General features: G+C 37.1%; 1 protein-coding gene across 1 annotated transcript in view; it reads left to right on the forward strand.

Annotated features, from left to right (window-relative positions):
• Positions 1–2,846: 2,846 nt before the first annotated feature.
• Positions 2,847–14,636, forward strand: part of LOC120526619 (spondin-1) — a 558,899-nt gene continuing 547,109 nt past the window's right edge. Inside the window, exons 1-2 of the mRNA XM_039749784.1 lie at positions 2,847–3,564; positions 8,735–8,841. Of these exons, the coding sequence (XP_039605718.1) occupies positions 3,342–3,564; positions 8,735–8,841 (330 nt within the window). The 5' untranslated portion in view covers positions 2,847–3,341. The remainder of the gene's footprint in view (positions 3,565–8,734; positions 8,842–14,636) is intronic.

Raw genomic sequence — 14,636 nt, forward strand, 5'->3', positions numbered from 1 at the left:
ATAAATTGGACAGGACTGCCATTACTGATGCTCTGTGTAAGAAAGGACAGAGCCGACTATACTTCCTTAGAAGGCTGGCATACTTCAACATCTGCAATAAGATGCACTGAGCAGGCTCCTGTCCATAATGTAAAAACCACTGCATCCACTGAACAGTATCATCTCCAGACAGAGGAGCAGCTTCAGCGACAGACTGCTGTCACTGTCCTGCTCCACTGACAGACTGAGGAGATCGTTCCTCCCCCACACTATGCGACTCTTCAATTCCACCCGGGGGGATAAACGTTAATATTATACAAAATTATTGTCTGTCTGTTATACCTTCATTGTTATCACTCTTTAATTTAATATTGTTCTTTATTAGTATGCTACTGCTGGAGTATGTGAATTTCCCCTTGGGATTAATAAAGTATCTATCTATCTATCTATCTATCTATCTATCTATCTATCTATCTATCTATCTATCTATCTATCTATCTATCTATCTATCTATCTATAGATACATGGGCAGATATTAGATAATTAGAACAATCTAGATAAGAACAGGCCAATCATTCCAACAAAGCTTGCCAGTCCTATCCATTTACGTCTTCTAAAATAACACCAAGTTTTGAAAGTCCCTAAAGTCCTACTGTCTATAACACTACTTGTTAGCGTATTCCAGTTGTCTGTGGTTCTCAGTGTAAAGAAAAACATTCTAATGTTTGCGCAAAATTTACCCTTAACAAGTTTCCAACTATGTCCCTATGGCATTAATAAACTCATTTTAAAGTAACAGTTTCAATCCACTGTACTAATTCCCTTCATAATTTTAAACACTTCAGTCATGTCTCCACTTAATCTCATATTGCTTAATCTGAATATGTTCCACTCTTTTGATCTTTCCTTGTAATTCATCCCCTATTGCCCTGGATTCAGCCTAGTTGCTCTTCTCTGGATTTTTTCCAGCACTGTTATATCTTTTTTGTAGCTTTGAGACCAAAACTGCACATGGTACTCCAGATGAGGCCTCACCAATATGTTATAAAGCTTCAGCATAATGGCCTTGTACTCTACGCATTGTGCTATATAAGTTAACATTCTATTAACTTCCATAGTGACTTCTAAACACTGTCTGGCAGTTGATAGCGTCGACTCCACTACAACTCCTAAATTCTTCTTATAAGGTGTACTTTCAATATTCAGACGTCCAATTCTGTATAAAAACTTAACATTTTCACTTTGTACACATAATACTTTACATTTACTTAAAGGGACAATATGATAGATAGATAGATAGATAGATAGATAGATAGATAGATAGATAGATAGATAGATAGATAGATAGATTAAAGGCAATATATTATAGATAGAGTTCTGAATTTTGATTTTTAGATATGTATGTTGAATCGAATTAAATCACAAGCTGAGTAACAACACAGTTTTCAACTGCCCATTATTTGTTGTGACTAAGAAGTGCAAAGACTATAATGCACTTTTAAAACATAACATCAATGAGTGAAAGTGGGTGGAAACTTTCTAAATGTATTAAAAGGATTCTTGACAGGAGTAGTAGTAGTAGTATTTAGAAGGACGTGATGCATTTATTTGAATTAAGTTTTCCGGAAGTAATTAAAGTCAAATAATTGTTTTTTAAAACATAGGGAGGAATACAATGGCACTATCTAATTTACCTATTAAGGTGTGGCTAGAGATATGATTTAATGAAAAATCGTGATTAGGCATGTTTCAACCAATTAGAAAATACTGACTACGTTTTGTTTTTAACTTTTATTTGTTTTAACAACTTTTACACATTTATTGTTGAAGTACTGAGCAATGTAATCTAGTGGCTGACGAGTTTCACTACACACACACAAAATGCATAACTTTGTATTATATCACTAACTGATTAGGTTATACGTATCTATCCATCATTATTAAATTCATTAAATCATTTCCGTACTGCATGTAGCTGATTTAGACATTGTCACCAATGGCTCAACACACTGATCCGTGTCAGTTAATAGGTACCCCTGTGCCTCTGTTATGGAGTAAAGTGACCAGTGGTATGCGTTTTTGCGTAGCCTTGCGGAATTTAACAAAATATCTCGTTTGTCCCGTTTTCTGGAGGACGAAACGCGAAAGGGACCACTAATACCCCACAGCCCCCGGATTACGATTTCATAACATTTTCACAAGGCGCACGATATCCCACGAGCCCCTGCCACTCCAGACCTTCAGTTCTATTCGCTTCATGCACACACTCAGGAGTAATGAGTTGTGTTCCGTTTTAGAACCATGACAAATGGTCAGCCAGTGTCCCAGTTCTCTTCCGAATACAGAGTCCATTTCTCACCACCAGCTCCTACTTATTAGAGGATATTTATAATCGACTTTAAACTACTTTCTGTTAGAAACTTCGTAAAAATATTTTAAAAACAAATATTTCGGTCGATTTGTCACCTTATATGCAATACGTAGGCTATGTTCAAATGAAACGTCACAAATACAGAAAAGTTCAATTTGTATACTGCCCTCTTCCTGCCTGCAAAATTATCACTGGAAAACTTTCGGACCACTTAACTGGTAAGAATTACGGGTTAAGAAAGTCAGGACAAACGAGACAGAAATGAAAAGGCGCTTTCCATAATTAAAAAATGGTGCTGTCTGTCTGAGAGCTTCGAAAGATAATGCAATGTCCATTTTATTTGAAGATCGCAAAAAGGAGGAATTTTGAAAATCGATCCTTGTTTCTATAAGTGGCACGGAGGGGGCACCTTTGAAAAGTGCGCTCGCCCCCACCTTTTGAAAATACCCTTGCATCAGAACAGGTAAGCTCATCTATTTAGCGGCTGTCACGAGGAGCTGGCGTGCGCGTCTCTGCATATATTAGCGCTCCACTGGCTGAATGCCTGCGCTCTTCTGTATTGCCGGAGCTGCAGGCAGGAATGTCTGCGCTCTGTTTAAAGTCAGCTAACTCTAGTGGTCTGCCCCACATCCTTTCTGAATGTCTTGGACACAGATTGTTCGTCCTGCGCTTCTCAGTTTCGCCGCTCTCCTGTGAACACCGTAAGGCTGCTGAAGAACACCGGCGGCTTCGCCAGCAATAGCTGTCAGACAAGACAATCCGTTAGAATTGTGAAGAATAAAGAGGCGGAGAAGAAGGAGGCGGCGAGGGGGAGATATATTCGGGATCTTCGTTACCCCCTCCCCGGTCAGTTGCGCGATTCATTTTCTCTTGCCAAGCCAACGCGTTCAGTGAAAATTCACAACTTTGCTGAATGTCTGGGAGTTGCGGAACTGAGAGGGTGGACTTAAAAAATCTTTGACAGCCTCGAGGAAGAAACATCGCAAAAAAGATGGAAATACAGCTGCAGATTTTACTCTTGCAATGCTTGGTTTCTTCTGTAGTTGCAAGTGCATTTGCTTTTACTGATGAAATCGCGGATAGGTCGCTGAAGTCGGATGGCTATTGCAGCAGGATTCTGAGGGCTCAGGGAACACGCCGAGATGGATTTAACGAGTTCCACTTGAGAGTGGAAGGGGACCCCGAATTTTATAAACCTGGTACCAGCTACAGAGGTAAGGGGATTTTAACGACCACTCTTTCATTGTCCTTTCTCTCGCCGATGTTTTTTTTTACTATTATCTTTTATAGACGGTTGATCGATACAAGTAAATTAAGGGTTAAAGAAGAGTTTTTCCTCATGTGGCTCAGTTGTGTAACATTTACATATAACCTTACTTTTTCCCAGTTAGATTGTTATTCTGCTCCCATTTTAAATATATAACCGATTATCCTTTTAAATAGTTGTATATATCAGACCTCTTCAGATGCGCATATTTTAAAATTTCTCAAGAAAGTGTGAATCATTATTGATCCATTAGGTTATTGTGCTCAGCGCTTGAAACTTAATTCTTACTTACCAGTATTGTGTGCAGCGAATCGTGTCTGGAACCTAACTTTAAACACGCAGTCAGCGGAACTCCTCTTGGTCAAGGCTGTTTTGAAGAAAGTACAAGGTGGTGCCTAAAGGGATAAAATGAGCATACAGTTGTTATTTTTTTTCTTACTGATGAAAGGATTTGAGATTGATTTCGAGGGATCGTTGAACGCTTAAAGAAGTCAGTAAAGGAACACTATGCTACAGCAAAGCACTGGATAATGAATGGTTGTATTGATTGCATTTTTTCATATGTTACACTGTTTGATCTGTTGGCAGCCTGCGACTAAATTGAAGTTAAACATATTTCCATCCCTCTCCATCTCCCTCCTCGACTGTTAGAAAACACATTATCTATCCATCATTGCTGTCAGAATAGCTAATATAACAAAGAAAGGAAGAAGGATGGAGACGTTTTTAACTTTTTCCCCTTCATTGCCAGTAAATCAATGTTATAACTTTATGTAGGGAGTATCGTTACTTAGCGCTTTGAGTATAGGAAATGCTCTACTGTATTTAAATTAAGTATTATTCTATTCGAGTGTAAAGGCTGTGTACTCACTTTGACGTAGCCGTTTAACTTGGCATACTTCGCGTCATTAATATTTGGGCGCATTGTTTATTTCTTGTTTATTTTTTCCATAATGATGGAAAAAATAAGCAAGGAAGATAAATCACCTAAATAACTTTATGAATAATGAAATATGATGTACTATACCTTCAAAGCTCGTTGGTCTACACATAGACGACGTGAATGTTTTTGTACACTCTTTAAGAAGGGATTAGTAGAACCTCAATCTATACGTTTGTTTGTATGTGCAGATTATTTTTGGGAAAGCAAAATAAATGCTTAGAGAACTTTAGAATAAACAGGGATACAACGATTTAAAACAGTGAAGTACTGTATCCATCCATATATAAAGCACTGAACCCATAATATCCAGTTTGGACCACAACCGACGAATAAACCTCGATCGGAGCACCATTTGGTATGAAATGCAATAAAAACTGGGCGGATGCATTTGAGCTAACCTGGCCATAAAGCTTTAAAAAACTGCCACCGACTGAGTGGGAAGGCATACTTGGTCCGGTGAAGGGTTGGGTGGTGCCTGTCACCCGATGCTGGTGTAAAGTTATGACTTTTACCATCCCTGTAATAGAATATGATAGTTCTGGCATTAGTGTATGAAAACCAGCTTAATTTAGTTTTTACATATCTTGAGTAATGACGGCTATACCTAATTCAGTTATTTATGTTAGAATTGTTAGGGAATAAGCTTCACTTTTCGGGCCTGAGACATATAATGTGAGTTAATTGGTGACTCAGAACTGAACAGAATGCGTGCGCGTCGTGTTATGCTCAGCGATGGAATGGCGTCCCGTCCTGAACTGACCCATGGTTTTCGCCAGATGTAGCGGGGATACGGCCATCCCCACACCTCCACCTGTGCCCTCCTACAGTCGATTGAATACCCTCGAATTTGGCTGTGTAGAAGACCCGTGGTAAAAAATAAATGCTTGTTGGACAACCCCATCCTCATTAAATGTAATAAGGGATAGATAGCTAAAGACGCTATATAACGTAGATAGATAAATGGATAGAGGCACTATATAAAACAGATACAGATGACAAATCCATCAGTAAGATAACTTTACGCTAGATGACGAGATACCAAAGGGACTCACTCTCTATATTCTGTATAGTAGATAGCAAGAGCTCTGTATGCACATACCTGAACAGTATTATTCCTTTTTAGACAGATTAAGGCACTGTATAAAACAGATACATCCATCCATATATGACTGTTTTCTTTATTAAATAGATAATGTAACCACAAGGGGGCACCAGAGAGCCCCAGACCACAGAAACAACAATATAAAACACAATATATGAATAAAAATATATATTTTTTTATTCACACAAGGAACTTTTCAATTACTTCTCCAAAATAAGCTACAAGTATACCATAGATCATTCACACATCGTTCTCTTTCTGTCCAAGTGTTGTCCTCTTCCTTCCAAATCTGACTTATCTATGTGTGGCAGCGGGCAGCGGGAATACTTCCGGTGTCATGATGTATATTCCAGGAAGCATTTCTGGACCATAAAGAAAGCAGGGAGGTCCTCCCCTGACAGCGCCCTCTATTGTCTGTAGTGGCTCCCTAGGGGCATCATTTCTGGACTCCGCCTACCAAGCACCCTTGTGGTTGTCCCGACTGGGTTGTGGTATGAGGACTATTGCCACCTGGCATATGGGAGATGGAACCTCTCTTTAGTAATGACATCTGCTTGTTCGTTTATTCATTCATACTGGCCAAGTACAAAAGTATTTTAATGTTCTGCCAGCCACTTTATCTACATTGTCGTACTGTTCACCTGTCCGTATAATATGTTTTTTTCCGTCTCATTTGGGATGGCTGTTCTCCGCCTACAATAGATAGATGGATAGATGAATAGATAATATACAAATATCAAGAAAATAACTACATTCTTTCCATGTTTATGTAATTGTAGATAGATAATGGTATTATGCAAGATAAACGACAGATTCATCCATTTATCGTATGTCTGTGTTTCCTGCCATAGATATATAGATAAAAATATAGAGTATTTAAATACATGAACAGAATAACTATGTTCCTTTGTTTCTTTAAATATATAAAGGCATTATACAAGATAGATAGATGACTGATACATCCATCCACATTATGTGTATGTTTCCTTTAGATAGATAGAGTATAGATAGGCCTTATCCATATGACTTTGTTTCTTACTTTTATAGATGGATATATAAAAAGACAAATGAACCATACAAGATACAGATAGATAGATAGATAGATAGATAGATAGATAGATAGATAGATAGATAGATAGATAGATAGATAGAAAATGTACAGACATGACCAGTGAAATCATGTTTCTTTCTTTTTCTCCCCAAACTCATCATTTCAATGTGTGCTTATTTTTGGGGTTTCTGAGTAGTTGTGGTCTTCATTATGGTTGTATTTTGGAATTATTATCCATTAATATTTTGCTTTCATCTCATCGCATCCAGTTACTGTGCAGTTTTTAAATAAAACAGCTAGAGTGTAAACAGTACACAGGCGACACACACAGATTCAGATTTTTTTCAAGAAGTTTTTTGAAGCAGCCTGTAGTTGTGCCGACTGTGTTGCTACATTTTTAATGAACAGCTACAGGAATGCATCAAATAAAACAGAGGATGATATTCTTTCTAAATTTGCAGTCAAGTCAGAGCATTAGCCAAGCTTTGCTGGGAATGTATTTTTCCTTGGAGATACGTTGTGCTTAAAATAACTGAGTTCATAATAAAAGGAAAAAGAAAAACATTTCAAGAAAATGTTGAATTGGGATGCAGAGAGGTTAATTGATTAATGTGTCTGATAGCCTCTGGTAATGTTTTCATTGGGGGTGTTTTGGGCCTATTTCAGGGAATGATTGAAAAAATCAAGATTGGGGACTAGCAAAGACCCAGAATTATTATTATTCTTATTATTTTTTTCTGAACAAGAAAGTGTTCTGATAATCCATTATGTTCTTGTGTATTTCAAATGAATCTGCTCTTTGCTTCAGTGCAGGAACATAATATGTATTTTCTATGCCTGTTCAGATTTTCTGTTTAAACAAATTCTTTTGTTTCTTTTGCATCTATGGCTTTGTGTAGAAATGACATGGAAATTTTCATTTTGTTCTGACAGCTGAGATCAGCAACCTTAATAATGTGAGAGCAGGTACCTTACCCAAAAAAAACCTGAAAAGTGCTGATCTTGCAAGTCCATGAACATGATGTCTCAATTAGTGGTCTGTTGAAGAGAAGAAAAAACTCAGACCTAGCGTTATTCCTTGCTGAGACGTTTCTTCTTATGTAAAGCACATTATGATAGAAAAATTGAATGACACTTGCTGTTTTTTTTCCTTTGCCATCTGGCACAGAATACACATGGACACATCTGCTTATTTTATCTTGACAGTTTTTAGATGCCAAACTGTCTGAGCAGAATGTGGATGTTTGCATCAACATTAAATTAAACTATTAATTTTATTATCCAAGTTTTTTTTCTTTTTCATTACACTTATATGGTAGCAGCTGAGAGCATTCATAGAAATACCATAAAGCAGGACACTTAATGTTTTTGTATTCAGCTCACTTTTTGGGGTCTGGTTAAACCAACTTGTACTCCGTGGCTGACAAAGATTACATAAACTGTTAAAAATTCCATGTTTTGCTCATGTTCCACCTAAGAGACCTCATCATTTTGTTAAATATATGCATGGCAGTCCAAGCATTTCAAAAGGGAACCTTGCTGGACCATTAGCTTTCAGGAAGTGAAGGTTTCATTTACTCTCACTTTAAAATAAGACTCTGGATGAAGAATGTTTTATTCACAGTTACAATTTCAGCCTGTGTCTCCATGAATATAAATTTCTCCTGAAGCTTAGAGCAGGTAAATTCTGAATCCTACAAAAAGCAATACAGGACACTTTAGGAATCATTTGAGTTTTAAATTTGTGTAATGGGTGTCTTTCTGATGGAAAGAATAACTGAAATAATGTTGCAGAGCTGTTTGTTCTTGTAAGGAAGTGCTTTTAATGATTCTGAAGATGAATTTTTTTAACATACACAATACATATTGTGAGTGTGAAATGGCAAAAAAAGGAACTTTGAAAAACTGCACACGTTTACTTAAGAATTTCTTCTAGGATAAAGAAAGAACCCTGCTTTTATTTGGACTCTGGAGTTGCTCAGGTTACAAGACTTCTCATTGTTTTATTCTGCCATTTTTAGTGACTCTGTCTGCAACCAGTCCTTCATACTTCAGAGGATTTACGCTTATTGCACTGAAGGAGGGACATGAGGGGAACAAAGATGAAGATTATGCTGGCAATTTCAAGGTAAGAAAGTTCTGCAATATTTTCTTTCTTTCATGTATAGACTTTTATATTGTCCTTTCATTTATTGGTACATTTGTTAGCTCAACTTCCTTATGATTCCATAGTCCTTAGTTTGAATCCAGCACCTGTCAGTCTACATGTTCCTCCAGTGTCTGCATGGAGTTTTCTCCTGGTAGTCTGGTTTTCCTCCCACACTCCTTAGATGTCTGTGTTAGGTTAAAGAGCGATTGTAATTGACACAATGTGTACATGACTGAGCCCTTTGTTGAAATGGATAACCAGCCTTTTCAGGGAGTGGGTTTGTATTAACCCACCTTTGCAGAGAATGTATTTTACTTTGGTAGTACGTTATGCCTCTACCGGGTTGGTTTTTGCCTTGTGCCCTGCTACCAGGGTGGGTTCTAGGTAATCTGGGTGCTAATTTGAATCAAGTGGGATGGAGAACATTATGTTATTTCTTGAACAAATTTCATTTTATAGTGTTATATTTCAGTGGAATGTACAGTAGGTGTAAGAGTACTTCATAGCAAATCTGTTTCATGTAATGGGATAATGTTTTAATTTATATGCTCCCAACCTGGGAAATGTCCTTGCATTTGTATTTATCCTGCCTTTGCCTTATTAATTGCTTGGCTGTAATGATGTAATGGCAGGTAATGTACTAAGAATTTACGGAATAATGGTTTGTTGTATGCATCCTGGGGGCAAAAGCAAAAGTGGTAAAAACAAGGAATTCATTTTCTGATTGAAACACTGTATTCCTTTTGATGTAGCATGATGATTTCTTGTAGACAGCAGAGGAGGTTTTAGAACAGGCAATCTAAGTCATCCTGTAATTCTGATACCTCGCAGCGGCACTGTTTTACTTGAGATTACAAGCTCGCCGTGCTGCCAAAATAGTAATTTCCTTAAATTATGAATGGTGAGACAGATTCAGATTCCCTTCTGTTTAACCTAATCATGCCTTGCTGATTGGTGTAGCCATCGCATCAACAGCCGGATTTTAATCTTAATAACAGTTTTTGTGTGGAAATTTAATGTGAAGTGTACATTTTATACTGAAAAGAGCCTTAAATAATTTATTAGAAGTAGTAAATGCAAAAGTTGATTGTGTTTTTCTTCCAGGCATTGCTTATATATATATATATATATATATATATATATATATATATATATACACAGTATATATATATATATATATATATTGCTCTATGTTTAGCTTATTTTTTATTTCTGTTAATCCCTTGAGTTGGATCTTCTTGAAACTGATAGACTTTCAGGTACTTACAACATCAGTGGGCAGCAACTCCTGACCTTGAGGCTGTGATATCTGCATATTCTCAGTTTAAGTCTGAAATCTTTACCAAATATACTGTAATTATTATAATTTTGGTTCATTTTAGAGTTCCTAATTAACTACTGACTGACTCACTCACTCACTGACTCACTCATTTGCCTTTTGATTGTTCAGTTGAGTGATGCAGTTTCAGCTAATTTAGTAAAAATGAACTTAATATGTAAAAACATAAAATCAGTTTTGATAAGAACAGGCTCTTCCACTAAAAGATCCTTTTAATTTTTATTTATTCTTCTTTGGGAGTCAAGGCTGGGGGTCTGTCAAAAAAAGGTCTTGTTAAAAGCCATTGAGGCATTCTTTGTGTTAATTTGTGCTATACAAGAAATACATTTGTGTTGTTGATGTTATGGTTCCTTATATGAAGAAGAGTTCTTTAAACCTTGGATGACTTTTTCCCTTAGCCAGCTTCTAACCGTCTTCTTCTTGACTTTTGCCAGGCTACTGTACTGGCAGAGTTTGGTGTATCAATTCCAGTTCATTGCAAAGGTACATGGACTCACAAAGGGCTTCTATTCCTATGTGTCTTCTGTAGTCCTGGAATCAAATTAACTCATAGTACGCCAATTATATTCTATGGCTCCCATTCACATCACAGTAGAAGAGCAAAATATATTTTTAAAAAATGTGACATTCTGCATATGTTGCACACAAAGAAGTTTGGAAGCACATTATCATGCACATTAGTGAGTTTGTTTCACAGGAAACAAATAGAAGACAGGAATTCTGGTCCTTAACTCTTTACCAGCAACCACCTGTTGTGATCCTGTTTTGTTTTTAATGTTTCTTTATTTGAATACACACTTCTTCTGCAAGTTTTTTTTTGTTTGTTTTTGTGATTGTTTTGAATTATGCAGAATTGTAAAATGAAATATATTTTACAATATTAAAACAATTATGCATTGTTTTTCACACTGTATTTGTCCTGGTTGCTGCTATTTTGGAGCTTTTCCTGTAACATTATCAGGGTAATAAGTATGGTGTGTGACGTTAGTTGCACAACAGAATAAAGGTCAGCACTGACATCACGTCTCTATTCAGGATTGTGGATAACTTCTTAAGAAAATACTGTAACGTTGTGTGTATTTTCTAGTTTTTGTTTCCTCTATCAGTAGACTGTTTGATTACAAATGTTTGACTTTCGACGATGTCTAATTTACTGTTCCTTCCCATTACATATACTGTGTCCTCTCCGAGGCAGTACACCACCCTTTCCTTTTTCTTGTTACCCACAGATGAGGCTGACCACATACATTCTCCAAGTGCTTTGGATGAATGTATCCAATATCGTCTCGGTCTGTCATTCATATTTAGGACTTCAGTTGCCAATATTGCCGTCATAGTTCACAATCTGGGCAGCATACTAAAAGAACAGCGGAACATAGATGAGTCAACAGATGATTTGCAACTGGCAGGAGAACTTTATTAAAATAGAAAGTGACAGAAGGATGCATTTGGAATTGTCACATGGAATTTTATAAACCTATATGCATTAATGCACACAAAATGACATATGGAAGTCTTAACTACAAAATACACAGGTCTGAAACAGCCCTAATGCACGGTGAATTTATAGACTTTGAGAGAAAATGGGAGTATCCTGAGAAAATCCATTTAATGTGCCAAATCCACACAGACAGTGAAAAGACTGTCAGCTGAGCCATGGTCCCTATGACTGTGAACCTAGGAGCAGCACCACTTTTGTGAAACAATATGGTAAATAATGAGTCAAAATAGAGAGTTACAGTTTTACTCATTGAGGGCACAATGCCATTTGATTTTTTCCCATCCAATCCCATAGTTAATCTTCATATCTTTGTTTTTACTGGCAACCCAACTAGAGATTGTTACCCTTTAATCCAATGCAGCTGGATAGCAGCTCCCAGTGACCCTGAAAGGGATAAATGGGTTAAAAACTGATACAAAGGTGGCCTTGCTTACTGTAGTAATTGGACACAAAGTGTATTTTAGCATCTACTTTCTTTTCTTAGCCTGGTGTCTCAGGTGCAGTAAGCATAGTGAACAAGTTCCAAATAGCTCGCCTCATTTTTCTTCAGCTTCAGAATTTGGACAGTACAATACTGTCCTACTTTCACTTTCAGTCTGTAAGATTTTTGCATAACAGTGTAGCATTTGGTGGAATTTCTTTAATTATATATACATCTGCCACTCTCATTGGGAACAGCAGTTATTGACACATGCATCTAAATCATAATTTTAGTCACTCTGAGACTTGATGATCCAAAATTGGCTACATTTTAAAACATTTTTTGAACACTTAAGGGAGTTTTTGGAGTGCAGTAATAAAACATGCAGGAATCCATTTGAAAAATAATGTATGGAGTGGTGAGTGTACTAAAAGGCTCATTATAGCACAATGCCATTACCCCATTCTTTACCAAAACTGCTTGCAGGGTTATTTTCTATAATTACACGGAAGAAAAAAAGAAATTCCATGTCGTACCAGTTGTGCTCAGGGAACAGGGTGAAAAGGTCAACTTCCCAGAGCATAAAAGCACATCGTTCAAATGAAGGACTGTCAACAGAGCACCTAAGACAGACTCTGGCTTTGTACCCATTGCTAATATGACTTCTCACACCTCTGAACTGGATAAAGGACATTAGGAAGATTAAATCAAAATAATGGTGCCACACAGCAGCTTTGCTGATGTGTTTGTCATCTGTTTTTGAATTTTACATTTTATTATGTACTTGAAAAACATGGTTCAGGAGTAAGTTCATCCATCCATCCATCCATTTTCTAACCCGCTGAATCCGAATAGGGTCACGGGGGTCTGCTGGAGCCAATCCCAGCCAACACAGGGCACAAGGCAGGAACCAATCCTGGGCAGGAGTAAGTGTAATATTTAATTTATTAAAGCTCGACTGCTTAAATGCCATAAGGTTTCAACCTTATTTCTTGTATTTGTTGCATTATCCTTTCTGCAGCATCAGTTTTGTCTCTCAACAGTGCCACAGCCTTTTCCAACAACCAGGCTAATTTCCCCTATTTTCTCAGTTGAGGCACTTCATTCACGCTCATTATCCTCTCAATAACAACATAAGCAACAAAAGCATATGATTATAGAGGTGCATAGGATTTTCAGAAGGCTTATGTTAAAGTACCACATGATAAGTTAGAGGTCAATCCAAATGAAGTGGAATTCAGGGCACTGTGTGTAGGTGGGTACTAAATTGGCTTAAACACCTCATCCAAAGGATTATGGTGACACAATATTTTCAGAATTAGGTGATTGTAACGATGTTTCTTCTTTCATTTGCAGAATGTAATTTCCAATGAATTAATTTGTTGCATAGACCTGACGCGAGTCTTCTTTTAAAAGTTCAACAACTTTATTTCGAAGAACAATAACAAATTCATCTTATAACAGTTTGTAAATATTAAGACACAGTTAAAGTCTGTATTGCTTCATTTCCTTCTGCCCAACAAATTCCCCCCTCTCACATCTGGAATTACACAACACCTATCTCGCCTGCACACAAGAACTCTCACTGAAACACATGAAATTAACGATGGTGCATTTACAAATATTTAAAAGCCATCCTTGTTTAAATGAAAAGGTTCACTTAAATTACGGCTCTTACGGTGATGTTTATTAGAGGCCTATAAGGAAACTCTAAAATTATTGTGAGCACAAGGAAATTGACCAGAAGATGATCACAAAAGACTAGTCAGAGTAGCACAAAGGTCTTAGCCAGAAAGATGAAAACAAAAACAAATCTTCTTAACTGAAAAGGGGCAAACAAGAAAAAGTGAGTTAATACTGAAAATAATTCCTGATGCTAAACTCTTGGAAAACTAGCTACCGTTAAGTTTTTTTGACAGAGATTATCCGCCAGGGGAGAGTGAAAATGTCAGTTACCCCCATATTTATACAGAAAGGTATAATGACCGATGTTGTGTAGAAATACTTTGTTACTATACTTCAGTGTGTTTGGAGAATATTTCTGCATTCCTTGAGTATACTACTTTCTGTCTTCTTTCACTTTTATTTCCTCATATTTTCAAATCCAAATGACTATTTTGATATATATTTTACATGACACATTTGTTACTGCAGTTTTAAACAGAAAAACAAATGAGTTATGCAAATACATACAATCCTTTGCTCAATCAGTTGTCTAAAACACAATCTTCCCCCGCTTTAGGATTTAACGCTTTAGGATAATTGGAATATATGAAGAACCTGAGATGATTTTCAAATGTGCACTGATGACTGTAACACCTGGACATCTACTCGGTCATTCCAAGTACACTTCGTCGCAGCCTGTAAAACGTTGTGGGGGCTGGATATTTGAGGTGGGTCTGGGCGTTGGTGATGTACAGTCCCAGTCTCGATTGTTGTTACAGGTGATGTTGAGTTGAGACACTGTCCGCACAGCAGCCTGCTGAAAGGGGTGGGGCTAATTCTGCAGGATG

This window comes from Polypterus senegalus, chromosome 1 (genome assembly GCF_016835505.1).
Source record: "Polypterus senegalus isolate Bchr_013 chromosome 1, ASM1683550v1, whole genome shotgun sequence".
Classification (NCBI taxonomy): domain Eukaryota; kingdom Metazoa; phylum Chordata; class Cladistia; order Polypteriformes; family Polypteridae; genus Polypterus; species Polypterus senegalus.